This window comes from Dermochelys coriacea, chromosome 7 (assembly GCF_009764565.3).
Source record: "Dermochelys coriacea isolate rDerCor1 chromosome 7, rDerCor1.pri.v4, whole genome shotgun sequence".
NCBI classification, from domain to species: Eukaryota; Metazoa; Chordata; order Testudines; family Dermochelyidae; genus Dermochelys; species Dermochelys coriacea.
The window spans coordinates 45,127,259-45,153,530 of NC_050074.1; the positions used below are offsets into that span (position 1 = coordinate 45,127,259).

The 26,272-nt window shown below is 46.5% G+C and overlaps 2 protein-coding genes across 10 annotated transcripts in view; one reads left to right on the top strand and one right to left on the bottom strand.

Moving 5' to 3' along the window:
* Nucleotides 1–1,006: 1,006 nt before the first annotated feature.
* Nucleotides 1,007–22,830, bottom strand: C7H3orf18 (chromosome 7 C3orf18 homolog). 5 transcript variants are annotated; one of them, XR_005293807.2, is made up of 6 exons: nt 22,324–22,829; nt 17,577–17,984; nt 13,333–13,358; nt 11,341–11,470; nt 5,072–5,400; nt 1,007–2,174 (listed from the first exon to the last, which is right to left on the bottom strand). XR_005293807.2 is itself a non-coding variant. In XM_038408112.2 (5 exons), exons 2-5 carry the CDS (start codon nt 17,808–17,810, stop codon nt 5,320–5,322), a joined length of 471 nt encoding a protein of 156 aa, XP_038264040.1. In that variant the 5' UTR covers nt 17,811–17,984; nt 22,324–22,830; the 3' UTR covers nt 5,071–5,319. The 5 variants fall into 5 exon arrangements, 1 of the variants encoding a protein (XP_038264040.1); XM_038408112.2 differs by lacking the exon at nt 1,007–2,174 and having other exon boundaries at nt 5,071–5,400; nt 22,324–22,830; XR_006282633.1 differs by lacking the exons at nt 11,341–11,470; nt 13,333–13,358; nt 17,577–17,984; nt 22,324–22,829 and adding an exon at nt 10,187–10,305.
* A 2,150-nt stretch (nt 22,831–24,980) lies between these two features.
* HEMK1 (HemK methyltransferase family member 1) overlaps nt 24,981–26,272 on the top strand; it is a 63,463-nt gene continuing 62,171 nt past the window's right edge. For 3 of the 5 annotated variants that reach the window (XM_038408774.2, XM_043518502.1, XM_043518505.1), the window contains exon 1: nt 24,981–25,113. The gene's annotated coding sequence lies outside the window, so the exon portion shown is untranslated. Of the gene's footprint in view, nt 25,114–25,351; nt 25,617–26,272 lie in introns of those variants that run through there. The other 2 variants (XM_043518503.1, XM_043518504.1) reach the window with 2 other exon arrangements.

A 26,272-nucleotide genomic window follows, 5' to 3' on the forward strand; every position in this document is an offset into this window, starting at 1 on the left:
GGTGACTTGGCCGCAGGGCCAAGTCATGAAGAGGGAGCCCCCTGAAGGGCAGATGGCGAGAGAACAGCAGGAGAGACACCATGGGAGAAGGGCATAATGCCTGGCCCGAGCTAATCCCCAGGATGGCCAGGAGGAGGTACCACCAGCAGTAAGTGGACCCTGTGACACACCTGTTTATGCATCCAAGGATTGCATTATCCTTTTAGTCACAGCATTGCACTGGGAGTACATGTTTAGCTGATTCTCCAGCACAACCCCCAAATTTTTTTGAGTCACTGCATGCTGGGATAGAGTCCACCATCCTGTAAGTATGGCCATTTATTGTACCTAGATCAGGGGTTCTCAAGCTGCATTGCACTGTGACCCCCTTCTGACAACAAAAATTACTACTCAACCCCAGGAGTGGAGGCTGAAGCCTGAGCCCTGCTGCCCCGGGGGGGGCGGGGGGCAGAAGACTGAGCCTGCCCAAGCCCCGCTACAAAATAAAGTCTGAGCCCTGCTGCCCCAGGCAGGGAGGCTAAGGCCAAAGTCAAAGCCCAAAGGCTTCAGCCCCAGGCAGAGGGCCTGTAACCTGAGCTTAGGCTTAGGCCCTGGGCAGTGGGACTCCAGCTTCAGCCCCAGCCCCAGCCCCAGCAAGTCTAATGCCAGCCCTAGCGACCCGATTAAAACAAGGTCCTGACCCACAGTTTGAGAACCACTGTCCTAGATGTATACATTTATATTCAGCCATATTAAACCACATATTTGCTTGCACTATGCTTACCAAGAGATTCAGCTGGCTCTGTATCAGTGACCTGTCCTCTTCATTATTTAATCACTCCCCCCAACTTTTGTGTTTCTGCAAACATTATCAGTTAATTTATATTTTCTTCCAGGTCATAATGTATTAAGTAAAAATGTTAAATAGCGTAGTGCCAAGAACCAATCCCTGCAGCACCCTATTTGAAACACACCCACTCAATGATAATTCCAATTTACATTTACATTTTGAGACCTCTCAGTTAACCAGTTTTTAATCTATTTAATGTGTACCATTATATTTTATATCATTTTGATTTTATCAAAACATCATGCTGTACCAAGCCAAATGGCTTACAGAATTCTATTACATCAATACTATTACCTTTATCAACCAAACTTGTAATCTTGTCAAAAATAAAAGGCTCTACTTTCCGTAAACCCATGTTTATTGGTATTAATTATATTTCCTTCCTTTATTTCTTAGTTAATTGAGTCCCCTAGCAGCCACTCCATTATCTTGCCTGAGATTGATAGGTCTATAATTGCCCAGGTCACCCTGTTTACCCTTTTTAAATATTAGCAAATCATTTGCTTTCTTCCAGTCTTCTGGAACTTCCCCAGTGTTCGAAGTCTAATTGAAAATCAACATTAGCAATCCAACAAGCTCCTCAGTGTTCTTTAAAACTCTTGGATGAAAGTTAGCTGGACTTGCTGATTTTAAAAATATTTAACTTTAGTAGCTGTTGTTTAATATCCCCATGAGATAGAATGGAAAGAATGTCATCATCAGATGACATGACAATCTGTTTTTTCCCCAAATACAGAACAGAAATATTTATTAAACACTTCTGCCTTATCTATGTTGTTGATAATTCTATCATTTCCATCTGTAATAGACCAATATATTAAGAAACCTCCTTGTTGTCCTTAACTCCGCTGGCTGTAGAGTTCGCCTTGTGTCCTTTTGCTTCCCTTATCAATTGTCTACAATTCCTATTGTCTCTGCAATCCTGGTAGATAGTCTAGTGTATATCAGCAAGAGACTCTCAGTGCTTCTTCAAGCAGTATTCATCCCCACTTTTTTTGCAACCTCAGAAGGATTTATTATTGGTATGAGTGGGGATGTCCATGAGAATGTGGCTTGTCCAGAAGTGGGCTGGCAGAGCAGAAGTTCCAACCACAGAAGCCCTGGCTTCTATACTCCTTGATCATGCATCCTTGTGATCTGCAAGGTGGATTGTCTCACCCCAGTTTGCTCTCCCCCAGAGAGAAGCATTCAGCAGAAACTCTGCAAGCCAGATTGTCGATCTCAACCTGTTGATATTTTTTCTCATGGAGGGGGAGTATATTCTGCTCGAGTATTCAGTGTCTAGTACTGTGCTTGGAACATGCTGATTCAGCATGCATTGGGTATATGTGCTCAGCCATTTTTCCTGAAAAATGAAAAGAAAAGAAAAGACTAAAAATCATGCCAGATTTCATGTAAATACTTTAATTACATCTGAATGCTTAAAACTTAAGTTAAATTACACCTTAACACATCTACTAAATTATATGTATATGTACAGTACCCTGTAAGGAGGTACTATTACACTAAAAAAATTCACGTCAGCGATAAGGAGTCTTGAAAAATGTTCCCCTAAAAAGAAAAAACCAATGTTGTTTAGTTCTAAAATAGTTCAGAAACCTAAGGCCTGCCAAGCCCCAATGGGCCTTACAGCAACAGCTGAAATCTACAAGGGAGAAATCTGACAACTCAGTTGCTGGCAGCCATTTCTGAGCCAATAAAAAAAGATGCTGGTTCTCCCAAAGCAGAGTAAAGTGTGTGATGTGTTTGGTTCAGATTCTCAGCTGGGGTAAAATCAGTGTAGCTGCATTGAAGCCTCCAGGGCTCAGAACCTCAAAAGCACCTAACTCCCATTGAATTAGGCACCTAAATATATTTATGGATCTGGGCCATTGACAATGTCCACCAAACCCAGCAGAGCTAGGCTGTATTACACCAGCTGAGGATCAAGCTTATTTCCATACACCTCACCCTGTTGTGAGCAATCCTTTTGGAGTGGGAATACTAATGGCAGACTGTAGCTGAGGTGCTGGGATGCCTTTTCATAGATTCCAGTTTTTTTCTGGCTATGTGCTAAGGGCCATTTTCTCAAGGGCAGCTATAGACTCCAGGATCAAACAGGTTCCAAGAATCCTCAAGCTTTTAACAGGGAGGGGAAGTTTAAAAAAAATAACCCCCCCCAAAAGGCTCAGTCCTGCAAAGTCTTATGCAGGTGAGTAGTCAGTGAATACTCTGGTGGGTAAGGACAAGTTGCATGAGAAGCGGTTGCAGGATCGGGCCCAGAAGCAGGAAAGGTATGTGCACATATGAAAAGGGGAAATTTGTCAGAAAATGATTGAAGGGAGGGTACACTGACCAGCAAGTCCTGACTTTTGCAGTTCTATGAATACCCAAACTGCTGGACACTCCGACAGCCAGTCACCTGCCTCTTTGCATAATGCCCACTTTCTAAATATAGGTATGCATTCAGATTTTGGCTGTCATTTTAAAGAGAGCTCTTTACTTTGAGAGTCATGTAGTTGGCTCTCTCTGCACTGGAGCTCCTGGGCAGAAGGCAGTTCTGTTTGACAAATGCATGTGCTGAAGGAAAACCAATAGATAATCAGTGCATCAACTGTGATGGACACATGCATGTGCTGCATACATCAGGTCTCAAACTTACTGGGGGAACAGCTGGATCTCTTGACTGTATCTATATAGATCCATAGGTACAGACCCATCACCTGGTATTACAATCTACCTTTGGCATGAATATATCAATCAGGTCTTTTGCCCAGGGAGTGGAGGTTAGAATATCATGGACAGGCAGGGGTTCTCTGATTTGCTAGGTTCCCCCAGTTTCCCATTTCAATTTCAGGGTTGGAGAATGGGACAGAAAAGATAGGGTAGTTGTCTTATGATCTGGCTGTGTTGGGGGACATGGGTGAAGGGAAACTTACAGACAGCCTTTTACACTTTCCTACTATCATTGCTTAGGTCCTGCTACTTGCTTTTGATGTTCTCCCTGCAGTGCCTGGCCATATTGCACTTCCTCTTGGTGACTGCCAGAAAGCTCTGCTTATTACAGTGCCAGCTCCATACTGCAGTGTACTAAGTTGGCCAGTGGCAGTGGGGGCCTGGCAGGCACCATAACACCACTCTTGCCCAGGGGCTCCCTCTTCAGCACTTGCCTTATCAGTTAATGACACAGCTGAGAGAGAAGTGCATCAGTGATAAAGGTGAACCAAAAGGATTTGTTTTTACCTACCAAGACCCAAGTTCAAGATGTTGCATTGCTTCTGCATTGCTGGCTGATGTGACTGAGACAAAAAGCAGAGCATTTTCTTATATGCTGTACACTGCTTTAGATGGGGTCATCTATTTCAGCAGGAGAAGCAAAGAACCCTGAATGCAGGTTCTGGCAGGTAAATAAGTAAGGATCACACTTTTGACTATTTTGTACTGAAATTTATATTCTCTCTTTCTCTCACACACACACATACACACACACACACACACACTCACTTCCTCAGTGTTCTTCTTCCCTCAGAAAACTTGGCTCTGTAAGAACCATCTTCCTTGGCCAAAGCACAGGAGTGGATGGGACTACATCCAAGCCCATTTATTGATTAACTATTATTATTATATTAATTCTACCACTGTGGTATCCGGTCACCAATCACTGCCACTCCTAGCTAAGCCAGAGGGAGCTCTACAGAGGGAGATGAAAGGTCCCAGCTTCTAGGAGCTGAGTGGCTCGTCCTTACATTCTTATTACATCACTGATCTGGACATTCAACCATTTCCTCTCTTTAGATTTATGTATTCAATTTGTTTTTCCAAAGCTCTTTGATTCACCTTTAAAACTAGTGAAACACCAGTGCTACAGAAACCAAGGGGAAGACCACAAGGAATCTTTGAGTGCTACCCCATGAGTGTGTTTATGAACAATCCAGGCAGCACAAGAGGCAAGACGGACGAGCTTGCCCTTGGGATAATATCACGTGCACTGCTGAGGAGACAGGCACAGCTGCCCTGCCTTCCAGCTCAAGGGGGCTTAAGTTACCTCCAGGCACCTGCTAAAGCTCTGTGGAAACCATTAAATTACACTGCAGGACTACAATCATGAGATGTTATGATATAAAACCACTGGGAAAGCCCTTCAAAACAAGTGCTCCCACCCCCACTACGATCCCATGACTTGGTAGTGTCCTGTGTTCTGACCAATTTAGCTTCAAGACAGTTTATCTTCATTTCCTTGCAGCTTGGTAAGATGGCACTAACCGGGATCGCTCCTGAAATCTGAGCATGGCAGCTCAGGGCCCTTTGGTAGCGATGGATGCACCAAAAGTTGCTGCAGTCAGCCACCACCAAGCATTTGCTGCCTGAAATGTGTAAATGCCCAGAACTGCTCCTCAGTCGCAGCACAAACTGATGGGGTGGTCGGTAAGCTCGGTATCCTCATCCATGCTTGTGGTATGTAACTGGTTGGCTCCGTCCTCCCAGTGATCCAAAGCAGGGGCAGGTGTCATTCATGCATTGATAGCGTTAGCGACGTCTGTGAACACAAGGCGGCTGGGTCTCTGGACGATTCCCTGGTTCATCAGGAGGATCTGCAAAAATGAAGCAATGAGAGATAAGACAAGGCAAGGATCTGCAGAGATATATGCAAACCCACATGTCTGTTCATAAACTTACACACTGTGTCTTACTTACATTCACAGGCCTGCGCAGCACATTTCATTAGGATGTGCACCCAGGGAATTTTTTTTAAAAGGCGAACATTTATTGAATTACTCAGTCATAAAGGACATTATTTTTATTCATCAAACAAACTAAATAAACTAAAACTTAACTTAATTTTTTTTAAATTAACAACTAAACCAAATTTTTGCTGTAGTGATAACCAGGTGTATACAAAGATAGTCAATTTTCATGATCTTTATCTTTAACCAGATAATGAGCTAACCCAAATTGACCAAAACAGATTAAGGTTTCTTCATCTTCCTGTCCTAGAGACTGAGACTTCGCTCACCAGGTGTTATGGACTTAAATTACTCAATCACATCATTGTAATTAACTGACTAAGCCAATTCTTGTTCAATGTACAAAATCATGAGTGAGTCGAGGCACTGTTGGAACATTGTACTTCTTAGTTTGTTTTTTACATGTGCTAGTTTCGAAAAGGCTCTTTCACATGAACAGCTTGTCTGCTCCTTTTCTTATCTTAACAATGAACCGATCCATATTTTAAAATTAAAAGGGGGTGTCATACAATTGAATTAAAACGTAAAGCCACGGGCTTATTAGACTATTTCAGCAGAGTACATGTGACAAAACTTACAAACACTGTAGACTCTGTGCTGGGCATGCCCGACGCAGCCGTTTATATAGGTCAGGGGTCCGCAACCTTTTAGAAGTGGTGTGCCGAGTCTCCATTTATTCACTTTAAGGTTTCGCGTGCCAATAATACATTTTAACGTTTTTTAGAAGGTCTCTCTCTCTCTAAGTCTATATATTATATAACTAAACTATTGTTGTATGTAAACAAGGTTTTCAAAATGTTTAAGAAGCTTCATTTAAAATTAAATTAAAATGCTGATCTTACGCCGCTAGCCCACTCAGCCCATTGCTGGCCTGGAGTTCCGTTCACCTAGGCTGGCAGCAGGCTGAGCAGTACCTGCGGCCGGGAACCCGGCTGGCAAGGGGCAGGCAGCCAGAACCCCAGACTGGCAGCGGGCTGAGCTGGGCCGGTGGCTGGGACCCCAGACTGGCAGTGGGCTGAGCGGCTCAACCCGCTGCCGCTCAGACCGCTGTCGGTCTGGGGTTCCATCGGCCGGCTCCTGCCAGCCAGGGTCCCGGCTGCCAGCCCCATTCAGCCCGCTGCCGGTCTGGAGTCCCGGCCCTCTCCGCATAGAGTAGGTACCTACCTTCTCCCTGGTTCTAGCCCATTCTCTTCCTCTCTCTGCACTGAGATGAGGGTGGGAGTGTGCTGAGAACAGGGCTGGGGGTGAAGGAGAAGGCTGGGGGTTGGGGTGCAGGGTCTAGCCAGGAGCTAGAATGGGGGGGGGGGCCTCAGGGTTGTGGCAGGAGGTTTGGGTGTGGAGCGCTTACCTTGGCAGCTCCCATTTGATGCGAGGGGTGCAGGTGGGAATGTGGGGGGAGGGGGGATTGTGCAGGAGCTCCCATTTGGTGCTCAGGGTGGGAGTGGGGATGTGGGGGGTGCAAGAGCCAGGGCATGGGGTGTGTGGAGGCTGGGTATGTGTGCGGGGTGCAGGAGTCAGGGCAGGGGGGGCTGGGTATGTGTGGGGGGTGCTGGAGTCAGGACAGAGGGCTGGGGGTATGTGAAGGGGTGCAGGGGTCAGGGCAGAGGGCTGGGGGTGTGGGCGGGGGTCATGGAGGTGCTCCCAGCCCTCTGCCCTGAGCGGTTCACGGCAGGGGGCTGGAGGGGATATCTCCTGATTCCACCCCCTTCCCCAAGGTCCCTGGAGCAGAGAGCGAACTGGGGCTCTGCTTTTCCCTCTCCCCCTCCCTGGCAAGGGCTGTCAGCTGATCGGTGGCAGGGAGGGAGAGAAGGAGAGGCAGGAACCCAGCATGCTGGAGAATGAGGTGGGGGAAACTTGCCTGCCCTGCAAGGAGAGGGCGGGGCTGGATTTTTAGTGGCACAGGGCGTCTGCCCGGGGCCAGCAGACAGCAGTGTGCCATTAAAAATTGGCTCGCATGCCATAGGTTGCCGACCCCTGATATAGGTCAAAGAATTTTCTAGACTAGTAGTCGGAGGGGAGGGGAGAACCAATGGTAATGCGGCGCCGCAGCAGTGGGGACGCACGCTGGAGCCAATGTGGGCTTTCCACAGAGAGCGGATCATGTGGTTATATTAAAACGCAAAGGCCCCCCCCCCCTTTTTTTTTTTTTAGAGACATTAGGGCAGCCGCGGGCAAACTTTTTGGCCCGACGGCCACATTGAGGTTCAAAAATTGTATGAAGGGCCAGGTAGGGAAGGCTGTGCCTCCCCAAACAGCCTGGCCCTGCCCCCATCCGACCGCCCCCCTCGGAATCCCCGACCCATCCTGCTCCTTGTCCCCTGACCGCCACCCCAGGACCCCCCCGTCCCCTGACCCCTATCCACGCCCCCGCCTCCTGACAGACCCCGGAATTCCCACGATCCAACCCCCCGTTCCCCACCCCCTGACCGCCAGAACCTCTGCCCCAGCCGGCCCCGATTGTCCCCAGGACTCCCTACCCCGCCCGCCCCCCTTATCATGCCGCTTAGCCCCACCTCTCCCCGGCGCTGCAGCGGCGGGGTCCAGCGGGACCTGAGCTTGCAGCCCCGCCCCCTTACCACACGGCTCCGAGCGGCAGGAGCTCCGGCCCCGCCGCTGCTGCGCTGCCCAGCGCCGCTCCCGGATGCGTCGTGCTGAGGCGCCGGGGAAGCCTCCCTGGCTGGGAGCTCGGGCAGGACGAGCTTGCCCAGCCCTGCATTAGGGTGTGCCTGTACGCACGCCTATGCCTACATTCATCACTAGGGTTAGTCTGATTAGAAAACACTGGGCTTAACAAGTCTGTGACCCAACTATATATTAGGCCAGATATTGAAGTCAATAGAGACAAGCCAATTTACACCATCAGACAATGGGGATCATTAGATGTAGTTTATCCAGGCTGCATGGATAAACAACATGTAACACTTTCTTTCTCCCTGCACCATTTGAATGGTTTATCTCTTTATCAATATTTGCATGTACAAGGCAGTCACTTCCAAACTGTTGCAGCCCTAAGGCTCTTGCCCCGTGGAACCTGCCACACGCTGTTGTGGCTCCATTTTGGATATTCTCTCTTACTCTTTCAAACCTTTACAATTGCCATTTACCATCAGAGGCAGCTGTGAGGTAGCAGGCCCCAGGGGGATCTGAGGAGTCCAGCAGCACAGTCTGTCCTAGGCAGTTGCCTTGGGCATTGCTACTGTGCCATTGTTTCCCTCCCTCCCCCACTTCATTAGCTGAATGAGCTCTTCCTTATGCATCCTGTATTTCTTCCTAGTAGTATTTTAGTCAGAATCCCTACTTTATATATTATTCCTGTACTTTTCAAAAATCAACATGTTAAACACACAACCCTCTGCCACCAACAATCCCTCCAAAACATATACACAAGCAGTGATACAAGGGGTAAGTGATCCCAGAAGAACCGGTCACCTAAAATGCGGTAACCCAACTCCCTGCTCTATCCTGTCAAGTAGAGTTGGGTTTGAAGAAACAGCCCATATTTGTGGGCAGGCAACTGGAATCTAAATCCAGATTTGGCTCCAAATTTGGCCACTGGCCTTTATTGTGACAATGGAGCTATCAAAACCCCTTTTCCAAAAGCCCTGTGAATTTCAGGGCAGTCAGCCTGCTGATCAAAGTTTTGTAGTTTGTGCCCATGTCAAGCTCAGCAGTGTGTATTCTCAGGGACCCTTTGTTAGTTCTGGAAGCAGAATTTTAAGATGGTGACTGTGAAGGAGAAGATACAGAAACAAAGGCTACCATTGTTTACTTGTTACCTCAGGTGTCTCTACCTGCCCACATTACAGTTTGCTACTACATTTTTACATGTATGCTTAGGCAATAGGGGAGGTTCCTTTGAGGAAAAAGGCTTTACAGTTACAATTTCTACTTATTTTTCCTCTCCCCCACTCACCTCCATTAATCTGCTGCCAATTAGTTAAGTAAAGTATGTGTGTGAAAACAAGAGCACTTTCCACCCCTAAAGAAAAGCTCCATAGGAAATGGAAAGGAATATGTGGGCTGGTTGGTACAGCTAAAGAGAAATCTAAGGAAGGGGAGCTGTTTACTCTACAGAGGGGCTGCACCCTCATATCACTTGCTCCAAGATGTACCTGTTCCGGCTATCCCTGATGCCTGTGTATTTCATAAGAACCTTTTTCCCCCACAAAGAAAACAAAGAAGATTGTGAAACTGGCTGAGAGTGGTAAGTAGCTCTTTTCCCTACTCCTCCACAACCTGGTGCCCTGGGCAAATTGGCACAGAGCTAACATGTTGGCTGAGATACTGCAAAGGCTATACCAATAGCAATTGAAAATCACTAGTGGAAACCCTCTTCTCAAAGCACTCTAGTGTAGCAAGTCAGCAGCATTGTAGGACTTTGCAGTTGTCATTATGGTGCATACCATGGCCATTCAGAGGTCTGCAGCAACTGTCAAACCTAGAGCCTGGGCGCTTCTGCTGCAAAAGCCCATCCCATTTGAGCTAAAACAGAAACTCGCCTGCCAGTCTTTCTTCTAAAGCCTTGTATGCAGTAGCACTCAAGTAACCTGCTTAGCCAAGTCCGTGCATGCTTCACCATCACTCGTCTACTCAGAAATGCAGTGTGTGCTAACTGCAATGATTGGAAACTCACAGGAAACTGCACCCCTACCCTCCACAGCAAGGTCCCTGCTGAGACACACTTCTCCACACTGCCTTATGGACCAGCCAGAGGGTTAGATTCCTTCATGCAGATGAGAAATTGGTTATTCCCTTTGATGGGGCTTAATCCCCACCAGCTGCAAAGCAAGAGACAGAACTGCAAGTAGGCATGCTCTGCACCTGGAGGGGTGACTTACTAATTGCCTCCTGATCAGAGGAGGCAGAGCTAGTCTGTGGAGCTCAGTTTAGGAGAGACTGCTGAGGTGGCAGATACTGGTGGAAAGTGCTCTGGGACAGGGTTTAATAGGCAGGAAACAATGGTAGAAGAATTCTAGGCTACAGGGGCAGGTTAGGTTCCTACAAGGGAACCTCTGAGGCAGAGGAAAACAAGGGAACCACACCGAAGCATGAGGGGGCAGAAGCGCTATTAGTGTGAAGATTAGTTTGGACTTTTATTTAGATTGTTAGTTTGTCCTCCTGCAGAGGGGGTTTAGACTCTATCTGGTTTGGCTGGATGACCAACCTGCAGAACCACAGAGAGGGAGTCAGGGAAAGATGTGGCCTGAGATAGGCCATTGCAGCCCCAGGAAGAGCCCAGAAGGAGGAATGTTAGAGACCAGGACTCTATGCAATGCTGTCACTAGAGAGGAGGGGGTGCTCATGAGGTGAAGATGCCCTTCTCCATAGCCTGTGCAAGGGCTGCGCACCTGGCCATGCATGTGCTGGGCTCTTTTTGTCAGCTCCCACTCCCAGCACATACTGGCTCCAACTCCATTTGATGCTCTGCTAGGCCCTTGCAGCACATTGAGAGATTAACTATAGGAAACCTATCCTTAATTGCTGAAACCCTCCCTTCCCCCTCTTCTAGTTTGCCAAATTCTGCATTTTCCCTCCCACCATCTCTCTCTAATGACAACCCTGCGACCTTCCCCTTTCCCTGTTCCCCAGGCTGCTCTGGCCTTCCACCCCAACCTGTACCACATGGTTAATGAAGACCCCAGAGGCTCTGTGTGGCTTACACCACTCACGGTGTTCATTACAAGACTAACTCCAATGCATTTGTTGGGCTCAGTAATAACAGGCCTGCACATCTCTGAGTGGGTTGGGCAGAAAGAAGGGTGATGTGACTGTGGAAGCAACTACTACCTTGCTCTGGGTGGCCTGGGAAGATGCAGCATCTCTCCCATGCTCCAGCAGCTCTTGTTCCAGCTCATCCTGTTCTTCTGTGGGGTCGAAATTGTACATGGGCATGAGCTGGTGCCGCAGCTTCTCTAACCTGCCAAAGGAAAGAAGAGCAAAGTGCAGCATCGAAACCTGTGGCCGAGGAAAGAGGGAGAATGAAATAGACTGGTTAGTCTTCCCTCTCCACTCTGTTGCTGGGCAGCTGCTGAAACATGTGTATGGATCTGCATGTAGGGGTAGATTTTCTATTTTAGGGTGATTCTTGCTGTTAAGAGAGGATTTGGCTGTAACTCACTAAGTGTCATGTTCCTGTCCAGGGGCAAGGATAAGATCCAACTGCTGCTACCAGCTAACCAGGTTGTTTTGTTAGACAAAGTGGAAGAGGCCGGTACTGAATGTGCAGGGTTCAGTTACCTCCGGTAACCTGTGGCTGCACAGCAGGGGCTCATGTGGGGATTTAAACTCACCTAGAATCTCAGGATAAGCTTTATGTGGCAGGGGGAAGTACGTACCACATTGGTTAAGTGTGCTGTACACACACACACCCCCACCACCACCACCACAGTGGCTAGTCCACATGTTGGATAAAAACCTCCTATTGCCAGCAGAATTACATCTTCAGCTCAAGTGGTAGAGGCCTGTGTCTGGTTGGGAGTTCAGTCTCTGCCAATAACCTGGGAAGGAGGAAGGCGGGATTGGTTCATAAAAATCTAAAAGGAGCTCTTGAGGCAGCTGATGGACACATAAACACTTTGTAGTTCTGTATGGCTTACCTGCTCTCATGCTAACAACGCAGCCTGACCCTGCAAAGAGTCTCCCTTCATGCTGGCCTAGACAAAGCAGTGATGAGAGGGACTGCTGACCCATCACACAGGCATACTTGTGTGTAGCTGTCAAATCCCCGGCATGTGTTGTGGTTGTCATTTTGTGGGGAGGCAGGGATTCCTGAGCTGTTCCAGGCAGGGTCACCATTACAAATATCCCTTTTGTCCCAGGCTCAGATGATGATCTCCAAATGACCCTTGCCTGCCTCTGGCTGGGTTCTTCCCACTAAACCATCAGTATGTTTATAGGCTAAATGTTTCAGCACTGTCATTAGCCGCTTCTGTTTCTCTCAAGTCTCTGCTTTGGGAACCAGCTTGTAAGTTTTCTGGCTAGTAGCAATGTATCCTGCAGGCTGTATGTAGCCTAGCATTGCCCACAGCAGTCACTAAGTGAGGCACCGTCCATGGCACAGAAATCCACCAGTGTCTGTGTCTATTTGGAAATAGTAGGAGAATTAAGGAGAGATGTCTTTCCCTGCTTGCCATCCTTCTCCTGGTTTTCAGCAGCAAGCTTAATGGGTGGGTGAGGGGGTGACCATTAAATCTTGAGCTAGGAAACTTAGTGTCTTGTAAAACCGGTTCCAGGGGAAATGTGGAGTCCAGCATTCTGCCCAGCAGCACTGCCATAAACACAGAGGAAAGCAGGGGGAAAGGTAGGCCCACAGCCCTTGCCAAGCTAAGCCAAAGCTTTGGAGAACTGGGGTCTGGCAGATGTAGCCTTGCCAGGCAAACCTCATTACATAAGGCTGCTGGAGCAGAGGAGCCCTGCCTGTAAGCGTAGCATTTGGGATTGGCTGAAATGTGACAGACTCCACAGCTGATAGGACATGCCTGATATACGGATAACAGTTTCTTTGTACAAACACAGAACCTTCCCCCTCTCTTTAACCTTCCATATGTGAGATAAGTTAGGTGTTGTGTAGGAAACTTACCACACATTCAGAGGACTTTTGGCTTCCAAAATGGCAAGAAGCTGGCTTAGAAAAGGAAATCTACAACCGGGGGAAGAGAGGGAGGGAACTCTGCATTCCCATCTGACTCCCTTCCCTTGGCCTCCCTGTCTGCTAGAGATTACCTGGCCTTTGCCTTAGCTTTGATGCATTGAGACTCCCCAAAAGCAGACTGCACTTACCTCTTCCTCTTCCTGATATAGAGAACCTAGAGGAGAAAAAGAAACACCATTAAAACAGTTCTAGTGAGGAGAGGAGCAGGAGATAGTGCCTATCTTTAAAAAGGGGAACAAGGAGGACCTGGGGAATTACAGACTAGTCCTGGAAAAATACTGGATCAAATTACTAAACAATCAATTTGTAAGCACATAAAGGATAATAGGGTTACAAGGAGTAGCCAACATGGATTTGTCAAGAACAAACTACACCAAGCCAAACTAATTTCCTTCTTTTAACAGAGTTACTGGCCGAGCGGATGGGTGAAATAGTAGATGTGGTATATTTCAATTTTTAGTAAGGCTTTTGACACACTCCCAGGTGATAGTCTAATAAGCAGACTAGGGAAATTGGGTCTAGATGAAATTACTCTCAGGTGGGTTTACAACAGGTTGAAAGACTATACTCAGAGGAGTTACAGTTTGCTGTCAACCTGGGAGGGAGTACCTGGGGAGCCTGCAAGGATCTGTCCTGGGGCTGGTACTAATCAGTATTTTCAATAATGACTTGGATAATGGAGTAAAGAGTGTGCTTATACAATCTGCAGGTGATACCAAGCTGAGAGGGGTTGCAAGCACTTTAGAGGACAGAATTAGAATTCAAAACAACCTTAACAAATTAGAGGATTGGTTTGAATTGAACAAGATGAACTTCCGTAAAGACAAGTGCAAAGTACTTCACTCAGGAAGAAAAAAATCAAATTCACAGCTACAAAATGGGGAATAACTGGCTAGGTGTTAACACTGCTGAAAAGGATCTGGGGGGGGGGATATAGTGGATCACAAATGGAATGAGTCAACAATGAGAAGTAGTTGCAAAAAAGCTATCATCCTGAGGTGTATTAGCAGGAGTGTTGTATGTAAAACATGGGAGGTAACTGTCTTGCTCTACTAAGCATTGGTGAGGCCTCTGCTGGAGTATTGGGTCCAGTTCTGGGTGCCACACTTTAAGAAAAGATGTGGACAAACTAGAGAGAGTGCAGCCGAGAGCAACAAAAATAATGAAAGGTTTAGAAAACCTGACCGATGAGGAAAAGTTTAAAAAAACAACAACAAAAAACTGGGCATGGTTAGTCATGAGAAAAGAAAACTGGGGAGGACCTGATAAGTCTTCAAATATGTTAAGGATTGTTATAAAGAGGATGGTGATCAACTGTTCTCCATGTTAACTGAAGGTGGGACAAGAAGAAATGGACTTAATCTGCAGCAAGAGAGATTGGTTAGATATTAGGAAAAACTTTCTAACTATAACAGTTGTTAGGTTCTGGAATAGGTTTCCGAGCGAGATTGTGGAATCCCCATCACTGGAGGTTTTAAAGAGAAGGTTATAACAACACCTGACAGGGATGATCTAGGCCAGAGGTTCTCAACCAGGGGTACATGTACCCATGGGGGAACGCAGAGGTCTTCTGGGTGTACGTCAACTCACCTAGATATTTGCCTAGTTTTACAAAAGGCTACATAAAAAGCACCAGTGAAATCAGTACAAGCAAAAAGTTCATACAGTGACTTTATACTGTTCTATATACTACACACTGAAATTTAAGTGTAATATTTATATTCCAATTGATTTATTTTATAATTATATGGTAAAAATGAGAAAGTAGCAATTTTTCAGCAGTAAAGTGCTGTGACAATTTTGTATTTTTATATCTGATTTTGTAAGCAAGTAGTTTTTGAGGTGAAATTAGGGGTACAAAAAACAAATCAGACTCCTGAAAGGGAAGGGGTACAGTAGTCTGGAAAGGTTGAGAGCCACTGGTCCAGGTTGACTTAATTTTTGTCTTTGCACTTAGGCACTTTTGAAAACTTTATCGAAAGTCTGCAAGAAAATTCTGCAGCAGCAAGTTCCACAAATTAACTTGTTGCAGTTTATAAGGGAAGCTGGCCCTAGGAACTGATTTTTGTTGTTAACACCCATCTTCTTCTACTAGAGAAGGACCCCAGCACTTTGGGCTGCCCTCTTTGTAAGCGACACACATTCAGGGCTAAGTGAGAAGGAAGGTTTAGAAAGCCACTACCTATAGCAGAAATGGAAGGGCTGGCTCTGTGGAGCAGCTTGGGGAATTTTAAGGGTTTGTTCAATATCCCGTGGGAAGAGTGTGATGGACTCCACACCACAGGTCATTAGACATACCCGTTGTTATTTGGATAACAGTTTCTTTGTACAATCACAGAAACTTCCTTTTTTCTTTAACTGTCCATATGTGAGATGGGTTAGGTGTTATGTAGGAAACCTACCACACATTCAGAAGTCTTTTTACTTCCAAATTGCCAAGGGATCTACTCAGGAGCTGGCTTTGAAAGGAAACGTGACAATGGGGGAAGAAGGGGAGGGGAGATCATTCCCTCTTAATATTTCACTGCCTAACAGTGCATCACCTCATGTAATCTCAAGTGCTGACCTATTTCTGCTGGGTCCATATCACAGGAAGCTAGACAGCCCCCCCCCACCTCAGTCAAGGGAGACAGAACTTTCTGCAGGGGCAGAGATGTTGGATCATATTAAAAAAGTTCTGTATTAAAATCACAAATGAGTTTGATTCCCCATAGTTTAAATTCCAGGGTATTACTAATTAAGAGGTCTCTTGGTCTTTGGTACAGTTTCTCTCCCTCTATGTGTGAAACTTGCAAGCTGCTAATTGTTTAGTACATTCTAAAACAGAGTCTGTTCTCAAAGCAATTCTTTGTAACAACAACTACTCACGCAGAGAGAGACTCAAAGCAATACTCGGTAACAATAGAAATAAGCACCCAGAGAATCCCCGCCTTTTGTTGTATTCATCTCGCTTTGTTAACAATTATGATTAAAATAGAGATAGAGGATATATGTGGATGGATGCTTGGTGTGGATAATAACTGAATGATCAGGGAGGTACCAGCCTAAGAATCCAGTGTCCATCGGCTGAAGAAGGCGTCAAATGGAAGTAACCAGAGGACCCCCGGAAGGCAGACTGGAATCCACCCAACAGCCACAAGAATGGGAGAACCAAAGAACAAGATAACATCTGGCAGCACGGAGCCGTCAGGAATGTGCCACCTGCTGATTGATTCAGCAACAGCATGATGAAGCAATTCCCATAGACTGGCATAGGAAGAAATTCCTATAAAAATGGACTCTAGAAAGTGAGAACTTTGGGGTCTGATTCTGCAAACCAACTTCCAGGAGCATCAGATGTGCATCTGACAAGGCCCTGTTCCCTCCTCATGTCCAGGCCATCTGGCCAGTGGCTTGGCATGAGCAACTATAAGGCTGGTAACTATGATAACAACCTTGCAGAACCTGTGTGTGTGTGTGTGTGTGTGTGTATGAATGAATGTATGAATAAATATGAGATTGAATGGAATGTTATAGCTATAACTAACTGCTTACTATGATTCTTTCTGTATTCACAATAAATGTGGTATTTTGCCTTTTCCTCTTTAATAAGATCCTGCTGGTTTTTATTTTATTGGTATAACAGAGACTGTGGAATGAACTTCCCCAGGAACTAAGAGCCATCACAAACCTCACTATCTGCTCCAAGTGCAAGGCACGTTTCTCTGACTTTGTCTCTTCTAATACACATTTAGTAATAGGCATATTTTTATTAAAAAAAAACAGACACCCTACCAGACCAAGACTTTCCACTGCACATGCATATTCCTCTGGGGGGAGGATGAGAGCATAAACAACAGATGGATAGTCATGTGGCTTAATGCACTACTGGAAGGTGTTTAGATGCCACAGTGATAAGCATGGTATAAAAACCTACATAGGACAGAATAGAGTAGCTAACCCAGATTTACAACTCAGAGCAGAATCTGCCCCATTTTCTTTTAAATAAACTCAAAGTTATTTTAAAATATGCTCATACCACATATGGGAACTGGTTCCTGGCATCCTCAAAACTATTGGGCACCCTGCCTGGACTCAAGTCCTGGGAGATCCCAGAAGCACTGATCATTGTGCTGCGATTTGGGTTCCTACTGGGAGCCTACACACGCCTCTCAGACTCGGTTCTTTCTGAGCACTGGATAAAGACAGTTAAAAGTTGTGGATCTCCGACACTTTCGGTGCCCAAAACTTTTGTATGGTTCTCCGGTGTGGTGGCTCTTTCTTGGTTCAATCAAGTTACTGGGACTAAAACTCGTGTTGATAAATCACACCCACCCTCCCTACTTTAGAAAGAGAAGTATTTAGAATGCCAGATGGAGTGGGTCTCTCTTACCATTGCTACAGCCAACCCAATCATAGTAATGATTCCAAATGAGAGAAGCATTGTGCTCAGGCCGGGCCCACTGCTGACCACATCTGGGATTTTGGTGCTGTTAAAGCTGGTGGTTTCAGGGTTTATGGTAGCAGTTTCTGGTAGAGCCCTGTCCATAGTTGACCCTGGGTCTGACACAGAGATGGTAGTGGTGCTGCGGTACAAATCATGTACAGAGGGCATGCTGTAACTCATCCTGGACAAGAGCCCCACGTCCTCTCTTACTGAACTGTCTCCACCCACTTGGGACTCTTCGATTTCTGCTACTAAGTCATAGGGTCTCTCCTTATGTCAAGGGCGCTCCTGTGAGCGCTGTTGTGCAACATCGTCCTTGTTGGCCCTTCTTTGAGGGAATCCTGTTGCTTCTCCCTGTGTTTGAGAGAGATAAGCAGAAGCTTTATGAATCACAGATGCACAAGGTGACAGTCCTAAAGATACATGACCAACATTTTCTGAAATGACAACTGATTCTGAGTATGAGATAGATTAGATATAATTTTGGGGGAGAGGGGAGGCTTAGAGAGTATTTTTAGGTGCTCAACCTGAGTTGGAAAGTGGCTGATTTTTCAGAGATGCTGAGTGCCTCCAACTCCAGTTGAAGTTAGTGGGATCTGTGGGTGATCAGCACCTTTAAAAATCAGACTATTGATTTACGTGCCTAATTTCAGACACCCAGATTTGCATAGGCTGACTTTTGTTTTTGCTGGTGGGTACTTTTGAGGAGGTGTGTGTGACTGCCAGTTTTTTGCGGGGGAGGCTATTTTCTGCATATTCATATACTTATTTCATATTCTAGTTATTGAATGCATCTATATTGGTATCTTTACTATTTTAATTATGATTAAATTGCTATGAACTACATAATTACATTATCATGAATTAAAGTATATTAAAATCATTGCAATCACCTACAAGCTGTCTTCACTAACCTCCAGGAGTGAAAATAGGGCACTACCCTCCAGTACACAGTACCAGCAAGAGATTTTTAGCGGGTACAGGATACCAGAAAGACTTGGGACTAGCTCCCCCCTCTGCTTAAAGGAGCAGAACGTGGCTAGGGAGGGCATTAAATCTTTAAATGGCATTAACAGCACAATATATATGCTAACAAACTTAAGCAAAGGCTTTGTTTAAGTTTGTTGGTTGGTCAGGAGTCCTCAAGAGGGGAGAGGTGGGAGGGACGGAAGGTGTTTAAATAGTGTTTTTTATTTTGTTTTCCCCATTGGTCTGAATTATCCATGACATCCATATTGCATCACATAAAGTCCAAATCATTCGAGGAATTCCTCTGCTTGCACTAACCAGAGGATGTGTGGATTCTGATGTCAGCCCAGTTCTGCAGCCTTACAGGAATCAGGTGTTGTCCCCAGTGTACACAGAATTCTTCTTTGCAGCCAAACTAGTCTAACATGCATTTTGTTAACTAGAAGTGGAGCAGCAAAACAATGAAAACAAATGCCTAATTTTCCAGCTTTGTGGGTGAGAGAACTATAACATTATAATGGCAAACACTGACAGCCTTAAACCAGCTACCTCAGGAATCTGCCAAGAATTTTGCTGAAAATATGTTCCTCATCTTAGCAACGGAGCTAAGACTTATCACACATCTGCCCACCTTTATTTGAATGAAATTCCTTCTGATCTGACAGCTCAGGCATTGTCAGTTACATCCAGAACAATTTACAAACTTGGAACCTAATCCTGTAACCCTTAATCATTTGATCAATCCCATTGAAGACAATGGGACTATTTGCATGACTATTGACCACTTTTGTGGAATGGTAAGAGTTTCAGGAGTCCGTTCCTATAAAGGAAGTTGTATCCCCGATTGAAATGCAATGTTTGGGTACAATACCAGAAAGCAGTTTAGGATACAGTTCTACTTAAAATTTGTCTTTTAATAAGTCATACATATGCTGAAAGAGTTCCTCACCCAACTCCCATATTCCATATAAACAGACTGAAATACTACATATTTGGGGGGAAAGTGACTAGTTAAGCATGTTGATTATTGTATAAACAAAGCAGGGTGTCAGAAGGGATGGGGAGAGCGCGGGGGCCCCGGACTGAGGGCGGGGAGGAGTCACATGGAGGGTCACATGCCCCCCTGTGTCCCTCCCATGAGTGCAGTACCAGCAAGAAATTATTTCTACTTGCACCACTGCTAACCTCCCAGTTTAAAGACATTATGTCTCACTGTAGCTTTCTAGATGAAACTGCCAGCAATCTTATTTACATCTAGTTCCCTGGTATTGCCTTGATGCACATTAAGGCCAGCTACATTATTCAGTTGTCTGTCCCACTGATGACTGGAGATGATTTTTAAATCTTCTCAAGCTGGAGAATGAAGTTCAGGGTGATACAGGCACAGTGAAAAAGATTCTTATAAATATGTAGTACTCTGGAAACATAGTGCTTCCAGAGTACTGCAAATGACTCCAAGCTCTCTTTCTTGATGGGTAACAGCTAATTTAGGCACCATCATTTTGTGTGTAGTTGGGATTATATTTTGCCATGTGCATTACTTTGCATTTAACATTGAATTTCATCTGTCATTTTGTTGTCCAAATCACCCAGTTTTGTGAGATCCCTTTGTAACTCTTAATTAAGTCCAAAGCAGACTGCAATCTTGAGTAATTTTGTATCACATTCCACACTCAAGATTTGGCTCCTGGGTGCTGAGCACCCACTATCTTTTTCCATGGGTGCTTCAGCCCCAAGCACCCACAGAGTCAGCGCCTATACAGGTTTGACTATTTTAGTTTTAATATCTCTGTACTTAGTTCCCCATCTGTATGGCAGGACACTGATATTTACCGAAAGGCTTTGAGATGTCTGGATAAAAAGGACAAGGAATTATTAGGATGTTCATTATTACTATGTCTGGAACTATCACCCAAGAGAAGTATATGCAATATCAACCACCATCTCTAACAAGTGGTACTTGGCCATTGCAACCTCATAGGATGTGGATTTTCAGAGTGAGACCTTATGGTTTCCTCCTAAACCACCTTATAGTTGGATGGCCCCTCAGCCTCCTATGTAGTCCTCTGTGGCACAGCCTGACTCCCACAGGCCCCTTGCCGCTCTGGTTATCATCTTTCCGCAGAGAGAGAGAGAGAGGCCATCCATTGAGCAGACTTCCATCCTACCCCTCCACTTCAGGACTGCCATGTTGTCTGTTCTTTCATCCACTGCTCTCAGGAACGTTCATTGCACCTTGTTGAGAAAATTCACCTTGACATCTCTCCCCATTATGTGTGGGGCAGGAGAGGGACTGCCCTGGGGTTACTATTTGCTCACTATCTGTCCTTAGGTACAGTATAACAGGATCTCACTTAGAAGGTGGTGGCTGGCTCCACAGCATCTCCCAGACCAATCAATTATCCAACTTTTGTGAGCCTTTGCAGAGTGGAGTTTGGGCAGATGCCATCCCAAGTCCATTTCAAGAACTAGAGACAACTGAATTCTGCAGAGCTGCCTGTCACAGCAAGGTGCTGGGGTCTGAGCAGAGAGGGTTTCAGGGATTTAGCTTCATGGACAGTCACTTCCCCTAGCACTGGGAAGTGTCCCTTCAGACTTTTCCAATGAGCCAAGCGTTCCCAGCCTGAACCATTTTGGGGCCTTGAGAGATTCTCTTGTGCAGAGGCTGGGACATGTCTCTCCTGGATGAGAGACTGTTACTTAACATTGCATTTCTATCAGGATTATCCATGACTGCTGAATTTCAAACCTGTCCCTGAAGACAAGTCTGTATGAGAGGGTGTATGAGAGGGTGTCACAAGGGCAATGGGACCAGCCTTGCCTATGCCATAATTAGCTACCTCCCAGCTGAATAAGAGAGGATTAACTGGGGTCAAGTGACAATCTGATGAATACAAGGGCTTCTAAGGGCAGACAATGCAATTTAGAGGAGGAACCATAGGGAAAAGGTTGGGTGCCCATGGAAGGGCCTGAAGTAGGGGCTAGAAGAAGCAAGGGAGTCAGGCCTTCATTGCAGAGAGATTTAAAAAGAGCCCAGAAGGGACTGGGAACTGAGCCCAGAGGACAGACTGGAGAGGAGTCCAAGGGGAGCAGAAGAACTTTTTGTTTGTATAGACTCTTGTTACCCAGGTTAAGTTTTGGCTAGTGACTTGGATGGAGGGCTAAGCCACATCACTAACTCCACCCTATGTGGGGAAGGCTGAGGGGACCTTCAGAGGAGGAAATTGAGGCACGGAACATCTGCAGAGCTCTCCTTTCACTCTTGGTTTCATTCAGTCTTGGGTGGGATTTGACATACTAGAATAAGGGAGATGGGTGGGGGAAATTCATTGCCTGCCTGTATTAACCTCAATGCCTTGGCCAAATTACAACTCCATCACTTCTATTCTCCCTATATAAAACAGCCTGCACCCCCTGCAATTCCAATTAAAGTTATTCTTCACCCCCTCTTCTAAAAATATATTTTTACAGTACCGCTGGTACAGGATGGCTGCCAAATTCCACCCCAGAAGTAACTGCATGTCCTTGCTGGGTGATGCATATTCACATAGCAATATGCTTTCATTGTTTAGGGCCAGGCTGATGCTACTGCTTCTCACATCAGCTTTCAGTCCCGGTGGCCTGCTCTGGATTCATCCCCCTCCCACTTACTTTCAGTGTAACAAGCTGGTGCATGCTCCTTCCCCCGCAACCGCCTAAACAAAACCGTGACATCAGCACTTACTTAATTCCTCCCAGATGAGGAATCGAGTCCCCTTCTGGTTCCAGTCGTCCGTCTCAGACTGGAAGAGTAGCCCAGGCCAAGCCTCCCGAGCCGGCAGGCGGAGGGACTACCCACAGCCCACACAGAAACAGTAGCCGCTGGCCTTGTCCCCGGAGAGCTGCTGTCTAACCTCGTCGTCTCACACCGCAACTGGGACAAGAGCAGAAGTGCAAAACGTTGGGCGCCGTGTGTGTGAATGTGTGCACGCTAGGGGATAGAAACAAATTGCCCTCTCATACAGAAAGCTGCTTCCAATGGACAGCAAAGAGCGACCTTAGCAGATGGATAATTCTTGGTTTGGTGGAGACAGGGCTGACGAGCCGCCCTGGGCAGTGGAACTCAGGTTGCTTGCACCGGAGATAGAGGACCCGCGGCTGCTGTTATTGCGCTGCTTGCCATTGTATTTTCCAAGATGCCAGGAGCTGCCCACCCCTCCTCCCCTTTCTCTGATCTCCTGCTTTGATCTCCGTTTTGCCGGGGATTGGCAGGGAGAGGACGGGGTTCTAGCTCAGGGTTGGCCAGCCTGTTTGTCACTCATGAGCTTTTGCTGCTGCAGGGAGATTGAGGTTAAACAGTGGGAAGCTGGGATTTGTAGCACCATGCACTCTCAGCCTGGAAGGATGCCACATACCATTGCCCCCACAGAATTGGCGGGGGCTGGGAGATTTTAGCTCCTGTATAACCTTTAGGATTGTGTTTCGCTTTGCAGTGTTGCACTCGGGCTTGGTTATATGGAATTCCAGCCTTGCCCAAGTCTTCCCAGGGCAAATCTACCAAGAGGGCATTTGTCCCCACCAATAACCACTGTGCCTTTTACCCAGTGCAATTGCCTCACGTCCCTGTCAGTGATGGTGATGACAATTGGTACTTTGCTCTATTGTCTTGCCAGGGTGCTGGAACAATTTTTATAGTGGGGGTGTTGAAATCAGAAACCACATATTTTGTTATTACTCCTTCAAGCGAGGGGGTGCTATCCCTAGTTCCAGCACCCCTGCGTCTTGCATCTTTCATCTGAGGATCTCAAAGCGGACGCTCTCTCTCTCTTAACTGAAGTATAACTTTAAATGGTGCCTCCAATCCAATCTTGTAGTTTCAGCCTCTGTCTGTGGGAAAAATAAAAGGAGTACTTGTGGCACCTTAGAGACTAACACATTTATTTGAGCATAAGCTTTCGTGAGTGAGCTGTAGCTCACGAAAGCTTATGCTCAAATAAATTTGTGAGTCTCTAAGGTGCCACAAGTACTCCTTTTCTTTTTGCGAATACAGACTAACAGGGCTGCTACTCTGAAACCTGTCTGTGGGAAGGAATTTGGAAGATAGAGGCAGTGGAAATCAAGCTCCTTTACACTGGGGTCAGTCAGGAGCAGCTTTATGACATTTCACCAGCAGAAAATCAACCTGCTCTAAGTGGAAGCAGCATCGGCATCAGATGCACATTGCTCACCTATCTATTTAGAAAACATCCTGGACATCGGCAATACCAGGAGAGAGGAGCTGGAGTGCCTTTGAAAAGCGAAGTCAGGAAAGTAACTGAAATACTTCTCAGTAAATACAATCCAGTCATACAGTCCCTCAGTAAATACAATCCAAATACAAATACAGTCCCTCAGTAAATACAATCCATCCTAAATTCTCAATTACTGAGGGACAATCTACACTTATTACTATATTTGCTTTCCACAAGTTACTCTTAGTATAACCTTTTATGAGTGATGTATCTGAATATCTGAATGCTAATATCTAAACTTTTTTGTTAAATGTATTAACCTGAATTTGGGATATTGCAGATTGTGTACTATATATATTTTATGACTTTTAAACCTAACTTTGTACTTTTGGACAATTCAAGCATTACACTCAGATGTATAGTCATTCTTTCCTTAACCTGTGTATTTGATAATTTTAACATTAGCTTTAATAAAACAATTTAAATATTTTATTGGACTAACTTCTGCTGGTGAGAGAGAGAGAGAGAGAGAAACTTTCCAGGCTCCTGAGAAGAGCCCCTTGTGTTAGTGGCTGAAACCAGTCCCATGAATTATTGTTTATTGTTTACACTGTGGCTGCCCCTAGAGGTTTCATGGAGGGCTGAGGACTGGCATTGTGCACAGGTGTAACCACCAAAGGACAGTCCCTGCCCCCAAAGGTCTTCCAGTCTAAGTAGAACAGATTCCGGTGCATGAGAGCCCACGTGTGGATCATGAGGCATTGGGTCCAACCTTCAAAGATGATTGCCTGAGTCTTCCAAGGAATGGCCCTGTTGATTGCATAATGAGGTTTAATGAAACTGGGGAATATCTGGTCTACTCCTGAAAATTACCCCAGCCGGGACGTGGCAGTCACTACAGCGCAAGCGGCACTGTTCGGGGACGCTCCCTGGTCACCCACCTCCGCACTGGGACCTTTTTTCCAGGGCGCAAGGGTGGGGAAGCTGCCCCCTCCCCTGGATTCCTCCCAGCTGCTGCCGCCGCTCTGAGCTCGCCCTCTTCTCCCCTAAGCAGCCGCTCTCCCTGGAGTCCTGCTGGCGGGGGAACAGTGCAGCGGAGGGAACCCGTGCACGGAGGCCGCGGTTGCACGCTGGGTCGCGCTGCCTGCAGCCCCACCCGGAAGTGCTCCGAGAGCGAGTCGCTAGAACGTGCTGCTGCTGCGCGCTCTGCAGGCGCCGGCTTTTCCCGGGGAGTCCCCGCCGGCGGGCTCGGGGCCGGACAGGGGGGAAAGGCAGCAGGGGCTGCCAGGAGGTCTGGGTCGCCGGTATGTTGTAAAGAACCCGGTGGATTTGCTGTCCCAGCACCTCGGCTCCGGCACAGGAGGGAAACCCCAAATCACTCCCCTCCTCCCTCTGGCTGGTTGTTTCTGGGGTTGGTTTTTTCTTTTATGGGTTTGCGTTTCCCTCAGCGCAGCAGGATAAAGTCCCCGGAAGCCCGTCGGGCTCTTTTTGCTTCTAGTCAGTTCCCCTCTGGTCTGCTGCCGCGCTGGGGATGCAAATGCTGCAGGGAGGGGCGATGTGGCGGTGCGTGTCCTTAAGAGCCACTGTTCCCATTAGTCTAGTTTAAAAACAAACCAAGGCGCCAACATTTCCCCTAGTAAAATTAACAAACCTTCCGGCGGACGGGGGAGGTTACAAAACTCAATATTTTGGACAGAGGTGGGTTGACTCGGTCCCTTTAATTCTCACCGGATTGGCTCTCTCCCGTGTTATTCCTCATGGGGAAACCTTGGCCGTTCTGTTCCAGACCATATTGCAGCTGGGAAAGGTTATTTTGCTTTTCACAATGGCCCTCTAGGCACTTGGGACAGGCATCTCGCAGGGTTGTTAAGCAGCACCCCATCGACTTTCCAAAAAGAAAATGTGGGCGTAAGAAGCAGCCATAGCAGCTGCAGGGAGGAGGGACTGAAAAGGGAGAGCATCCCCTCACAGAGCAAAACTGGGGAAAGTTTTGGCTTGTGTTTTCCATTAAATCCCAGCTCCAAAGTGTGGTGTTGAAAAACTGTTTTATAGAGTTCTGGCTCCCTTTCTCTTTTCTCTCCTGGACTTCCTGTTTATTTCTCTTCCTTCCATGCATGGATGCAGCTGTTCTTCTCTCCCCAAGATGCCCAGGGCTTCCCTCTAGCAGATTTTCCTGTCTTGAGCTGGCCTTTGTCCACATTAGCGTGTTTCTCTCCCCCTCATTCCTACCCTTCATGAGCCAATCTCTCTTCCATCCCCTCTCCCCAACCTGTCTGTCCTCTCTCCTTTCCCATGCCCAACCTCTTTGCATGGAGACTAGAGCCCAGCTCCTGCTCACTCTCCAATGCAGCTGATGAGAGTGTTTTGGAGGGTGACTGGCAGTGAATTTGCAAGGCTCTCACTCTTTCACTCCAAGAGTGGGTGAATGTCATGAGCTCACATTAAGATGGAGAATTTGGAACA